The 6,058-nt window shown below is 63.4% G+C and overlaps 2 protein-coding genes across 2 annotated transcripts in view; both read left to right on the top strand.

Annotated features, from left to right (window-relative positions):
- EMIHUDRAFT_441860 (hypothetical protein) overlaps positions 1–1,496 on the top strand; it is a 2,449-nt gene extending 953 nt beyond the window's left edge. The window contains exons 3-7 of the mRNA XM_005784915.1: positions 164–216; positions 294–417; positions 550–857; positions 908–913; positions 1,438–1,496. Of these exons, the coding sequence (XP_005784972.1) occupies positions 164–216; positions 294–417; positions 550–786 (414 nt within the window). The 3' untranslated portion in view covers positions 787–857; positions 908–913; positions 1,438–1,496. The remainder of the gene's footprint in view (positions 1–163; positions 217–293; positions 418–549; positions 858–907; positions 914–1,437) is intronic.
- A 2,337-nt stretch (positions 1,497–3,833) lies between these two features.
- On the top strand, positions 3,834–4,403 carry EMIHUDRAFT_314166 (hypothetical protein; the record flags this gene model as incomplete). The annotated part of the gene is made up of 1 exon (XM_005784914.1): positions 3,834–4,403. The coding sequence occupies one exon, from the start codon at positions 3,834–3,836 to the stop codon at positions 4,401–4,403; it is 570 nt and encodes a 189-aa protein (XP_005784971.1).
- Between the last annotated feature and the right edge of the window lie 1,655 nt (positions 4,404–6,058).

Here is a 6,058-nt window from a genome sequence, read left to right as displayed (position 1 = left end):
GGCTGGGCTGGGAGAGGGTTGGGCAGGGGGAGGGCGGGGCAGGGAGAGGGCGGGCGTGGCTGGCGGGCGTGGCTGGGGAAGGGCTAACCCCCTCTCCCCGGGCGCCTAACCCACCCTCCCCTCCCCTCCCCCCCCCCTCTCTTCCCCTTCCCTCACCTCTCAGGCGGACGAGTGGATCCTCGCCGTAGTGCAGAGGTACAACGCGTCCACGCAAAAGTGCGCACGCACGCACGCACGCACGCACCCCCCCCCCCCTCCCCGATCCCGACAGCGCCGTCTCCGGCCCGCGCCAGGTACGTCGTCCTCGACGTCGACGCCGGGGACGAGGGCGGGCTGATGGGGGCTCCGGCCGCCTCGAAGCAGCACACGGCGCCCGCGCAGAGCCCGTGGTTGCACTCCTTTGATCCGCGGGCTGTAGTGCGGGATGACCCGGTCGTAGGTCCCCGCCAAGTACGTCATCGCCCTCCCGACCTCGGCGCCGCCACGCCCGCAGCGCGAGCGCGCCCCCTCTCGCCGCGCGCCGAGGGGTGGCGAGGTGTTTCGGAATAGGAGCCGACGGCGTACTCGCACTACAACGAGTTTAAGGCCGGCTCGAGCGTGCTCGCCCTCTACCCGGACACGACTTGCTTCTACAAGGCGTACGTCGCCACGCCGCCGTCGCAGAGCAACCCGAACCCCTCCCACCGGCGCGACTACATGATCGAGTTCGAGGACGAGAACGAGGTGACCGGCCGCTCCGAGCCGATGCGCGTCCCTCAAAAGTACACGCTGAGGCTGCCGATGTGAAAAAGTAGAGCGGCAGAAATGAGGTTGAGCTAAGAGCGGGGCACGCGGTCGGCGTTGGGGACGGCGTCTAGCTCCAAATAAATAAAAACGGACACCTCTCTACTGTGAGATGGGTAAAAAGGAACAGGCCCCCGCCCTTGCGATCTTTGTGCAGGGTTCTTTGTGGGTGTGGTCGGCGACTAGCCGGGGTCGTCCTCCCGATGGGGGACTAGCACTAGCCGTCTTCCACATGGTCCCTTGGGTCCCTGCTGCTCCTAATCTCTTCGTACATCCTCCTGCTGATCTCCGCAAAGTCCTGCTCCCTCCCTCGTCTCACCCTGCGCGTCTGCTCCGCCTCACCGTCTTCTGCCCTGCGTCGTCTGGCGACGGGTCCTCCATAGTCGGTCGAAGTCGCCGCCCTCCTCGTGCCTCTTCCCAACGTTCCCTCGGCGGCCGATGCGGTTTGCTCCGCCTCCCAAGTCCCGGGGTCTGCCCTGCTCTCGTCTGCACTAGGTTCTGCTTCGTCATCACTGGCGCCTCTCCTCTTCTTTCTCCCCTTCTTGTATGCTTTGTACATCGCGTCGATTCCTTTTCGCGTGAGCACCAGCCTGAAGCCCGCCCAGCATCTGAACCGCTCCCTAAGTCGAAGGAGCATCATCGTCTAGCTCCACACGGCGACACCGCACTTCTAATCTTTTATTAGAGTAACAAACACGTTGTGTTGCGTTATTTTTGTTCGCATGTGCGTATGCGTAGCGACGGCGCGGGCCGGGCGGGCGGGCCAGCCCCCCCAGGGGGTACGCTAGACAGCGCGCCCAAAATCCACCAGTCAGATTAGGACGCTGTCTACCCTCTTGCCTCTACCGGGCTGGCACGGCTGGTGACCCGTCACCCGACGTTGACTGCGGACTGGGCCCCCCCTGCCCCCCGGCGCAGTGCGTTGCAAGCAGAGCGCTTCATGCCGCCGCTCTCTCTATGCGTATAAGAAAGTGGGGTGCGCACGACTGCGAGCGCCGAGAGTCCCGAGAGGATGTGGAGATGTCCCCAGCTGCCGCCACCGACCAGTCACGTTGTGGGCGTAAGGTAGTCAGGTGGCAACAGCCGTGACCTCCTTCCCAACGCCGCCGCTGCTGCTCTGGGCTTGGAACTCGTCTAGCTCCGTGCGCAGGTACTCTTTGCATTTTTTGGTCAGCGTTAGCCGCACATACAGCAGCGCTGCGCCTGGTGAGGAGAGGGCTGGTGGTTACATCGTGAAGACGTTTGACAGTGCCACGGACGGCGTCGGCGCGCCAACGCTCAAGAACGGGATGAAGGCGATCAGATCCAAGAACGACTTGGTCACGGCGCACTGACAACCGAGCGTGAGCAGGCCAAAGATTACGGTGAGGTCCTTGAACACATCGATCATGTCCTCTGTCGTGGCGGACATCCCAATGTACCAGAGCTGCGCCTCAAGCGACGGCATCCAAAAGGACATCTGCGTGTACATGACCGAGGAAAGGATGACCGAGAGGACGGAAAGGGTGACGCAGGTGAAGTCTGCGAGGAAGGACGTCACGTCGGCCACGTCCTCCACCTCCCACGTCCTCCACGGCTTGTCGCTGTCTAAGATCGCATGGATATCGAGGAGCACGGTGTCCTCGGCGTACGCCATTGGGTACCTAAAGGACGTGTCATGAACGTCATGGACGTGCCAGCACCGTGTCCTCACATCCCACGCAAAACGGGCGCATGATCGAGAGGATGAGGGCCGCCACGACACCCGTGTTGAGGAGCTGGTCCTTGCTCGAGTCAACGAGCCGCTGTGCACTATCGAGGTCGCTGTCCTGGGCCATGGGCAGGGGCCGCGCGTTGGTGCTGGTCCTTGCTCGAGTCCATGGAGCCGAGGTTGCTGGGAGATGAGAGGGGAGCAGGGAGCGCTGTGGCGACGCTCACCTCGAGCTCCCCATCGCCGTCGAGATCGATGCGCGCCAGCGTGAGGAGCAACGCCACTTGCGCACAGCCCCCCAGTGCGTGAACACTATCCCTCTTCTGCGGCAACAGTTGGGCAAGAAGATGAGGCGGGTGTGCTGCTCGCAAAGGGTGGGTGCTTTGGGCGGTGGCCGCGCGCCTCGCTACTTTTGCGGAGCGTCTCCCTCGCGTCCCGTGCGATCCCCGCAATGCCACGCAGCTTGGCCACCTTGCTCTCGCTACTGGTTTTCTGCGAGGTGTCCATTCCGCGGGTTGGGTGGGGGTAGAGAGTCAACGATGGGCCGACGATGCGGCCGGGACGGACGACGACGACGTGCTTTCCACACTTGTGTACTTTTAGCTTACTGGGAGAAAAGAGAGAGGGGGTTGTGTTCTCTAGGCCCCTAGGGGCCCTACGCGCGGCGTGAGAGCTCGGAAGCGAGCTTAGCACGGCGATCGAGGATGGCACGGTTCACCCCCTTCACCGAAGCGATGGAGATGCGTTCCGCGTGGTGTGACACAAATGAGAGGCGGGAGTGGGGAGGGTACGCGGTGCGGTCAACGCCCGAGCGTTGAGCCTTGCGCGCAAGGCGGTTGATCTTTGCAACTGCAGGCGGCGAGAAGCCGCCGCCGAATGTCTCGTGGAGAAGCAGGTTGAACTTGTTTCGTTTGCCGAAGATCCCGTCATGGTAGTGGCCACGCTGCGACTTGACGTAGCCTTGGCCGGTGGTGTGGTCGAACGCACGTTGACCACGGAACCCGCGTTGCTTGCAGCCCATGTCTCTCTCTCACTTGTCCACTTGTGTAGTGTACGTACTTTTAACGTACTGGGAGAGACACAAGGACCCCAGGAATTGCGACTCGCCGCTTTCCTCCCGCTGTGATTCTGTGTGAGCTCTGTGTCTTGTTTGCCAACAATACACCTTTCACCTCGAGAACCTCGAGCTGAAAGAAAAAGAAAACGACCGCGTCTCTCTGGAGGAGTGATGCGAGCGTCTTCGCGCGGCGGCCGTCTGCTAGCCGCCGCGACGCGGAGCATCTCATCGCCGCCGAAGATCCGCAGCGTCGCTGACGCTGCGTCCCACGGGCTAGGCGGCCCGCCGCCGGCGAAGCAAAGGATGGATCTTGCGTCGACCCCGAATGTGCTGATCACGTCCTCGGGCCTGAACAGTGCCCAAGCCATTCGCGACCTGACCGCCGCGGTGTACGATGCCGGCGGCTCGATCGCGGCGAGCAAGAAGGTTGTGCTGGGCTCTCACTACTCCTTGCTAATGGCGCTGTGGCTGCCCGAGGCGACGCCGGCGTCGGCCGCCGCCACGCTCTCCAAGACGCTGGAGGCTCACGTCGCCGGGGGCGCGTCGCTCTCGGTCGTGCCGCTCGAGAGCGCGGGCGGCGGGGCGGAGGACGCCACCGTGACGAGGCGGCTGAAGATCGAGTGCCCTCAGAAGCCGGGCATCGTGCTGACCGTCACGCAGCTGCTGCAGGATCACGGCGCGGTGACATCTCAGATGGAGGCGGGCACCAGCGCCCGGGAGGGGGCGATCTGGTTCGAGATCGAGTGCCTCGTCGAGCTGCCCGAGAGCGTGGTTGAGGAGGTCGGCGCACAGCTCGCGTTTTGGTCGGACGGCGCCGGCGCGAAGCTGCTGTTTGACGCATCGCCCTTCCGGGCGCCGCTCGAGGCGGCCTGACAACGGCGCGCCGCGCCGCTTACCGTGCGATGTTTGCGCTGTGTACTCCTTAGCGGCCGAGTACTCCTTCGTGCTCCCGCCTCGCTCGCTACTGTTCTCGCCGCGTCTCGCATGTCTCGCATAGTACCGGAGCTTGCATGCGAATGCGGCACATGCAGCTCGCAATCTGTTCTCTATCTCTGGTCGCGTTTTTGTGTGCAGCCCCCCCGTCAGCGGTCAGGGCCGGGTTGTCGAACACGCGAAGATCGAAGTGTCGTGTGAGCGTATTCACGTTCCACTCCGACTCGGTTTGTCTTTGTGTCATCCCTGTGACACGAGATCGAAAGAGGTCCCACCTATATATCCTCTTGCTCTATCACGAGAGTGCTCAAGTGCTCAAAAGTCATGAGACATAATGTGAGGCAAACTCTCGGCAGGGGACTTGCTCGCCGTAAAGACGTCGCCGGCATCGACGATGATGCGCATCTCGCCATGCTCGCGTGCTCCCAACCACAACGTAAAGTACATCTAACGACATATCTCATATGTGTCGATGTGTGTGTGTGTGTGTGTGTGTGTGTGTGTGTGTGTGTGTGTGTGTGTGTGTGTGTGTGTGTGTGTGTGTGTGTGTGTGTGTTGCGTGTGTATGCATGTGCATGTGTGTGTGTTTGCGGGCCGCCGACGCTACTGACAACCGTGTTGCGCGCGGCTTAGTCCTCTCCCTCGAGGTCGTCGGTGATATCCACGGTCGCGCCGAACTTCTCGCGCAGGCGCTCGAAGAAGCTCACGGCCCCGTCCTCATAGCCGTCGGGGCCGGCGTGCAGGATGGCAGACAGCAGCGGCCCACCCTCCTTGTCAAGCAGCCTGACGATGTGCAGGGCCTTGCCGTCCGGCTTCTCCTTGCTGACGAACGACGCGGAAGCAACCTCCTTGAGGCGGACATGGCACTCGAAGCTGTCACCCACCGACACCGTGGCGAGCGCACCCTTGGGTGTCTCCGAGACGCGCAGCTCCTCGAACGCACCCACCGCCTCGAGTATCGCGCCTTCTCCTTGGACCACGAAGCGGCACGGCCCCAGGAACTCCTACAGTCCAAGGCTCGCGGTGAACGCTCGGCGGCAGCCGCACCGCCCATGCGATGGTGTGGCGCCAGGTCGGAAAGGAAGTGTTTCGCTCCAACCGACATGTCGCAGGTAAACCGCGGTGCTACCCGCGGCGCGAGCGGCAGGAGGAGTGACGCTGGGAGCGTAGCAGAGACCAGGAGTGCAGTCATCGACAGCCAGAGTCGCGCGCTGCTGACGCAAGAGGCCGTGGGGAGCTGCTGGAGAGGTGATTGCTCCGCGCGGAAGAAAAAAAGTTCCCTAAAGGCATGCTGGGCCCGCTGGCGAGAGGCAAGCACCTCGCCACCGACTACGCCGAGGAGGCGAAGCGGAGTGCCAAGGCCGCGGCGTGCGCGGCCAACAACTACGACTTCATGACGTGGGCGGCGAGCACACGCGGCGGCATTGGCCGCGAGGCGGCGGAGTGGTTCACCACCGGCTTCGCCGCCAAGGTCGCCCTGGCGCGCTCCGACGGCGAGAAGTGGCGAGTGCGCAACGAGCGCAAGCGCCTCCTGCAGCAGCACTCGGCCATCATTGCGAGGCGCAACTGGGAGATCACCCAGCGCAACGCGTGGC

Source organism: Emiliania huxleyi (assembly GCF_000372725.1).
Source record: "Emiliania huxleyi CCMP1516 chromosome Unknown EMIHUscaffold_166, whole genome shotgun sequence".
Lineage (NCBI taxonomy): Eukaryota > Haptophyta > Isochrysidales > Noelaerhabdaceae > Emiliania > Emiliania huxleyi.
This window is presented reverse-complemented; position numbering and strand designations above follow the sequence as displayed.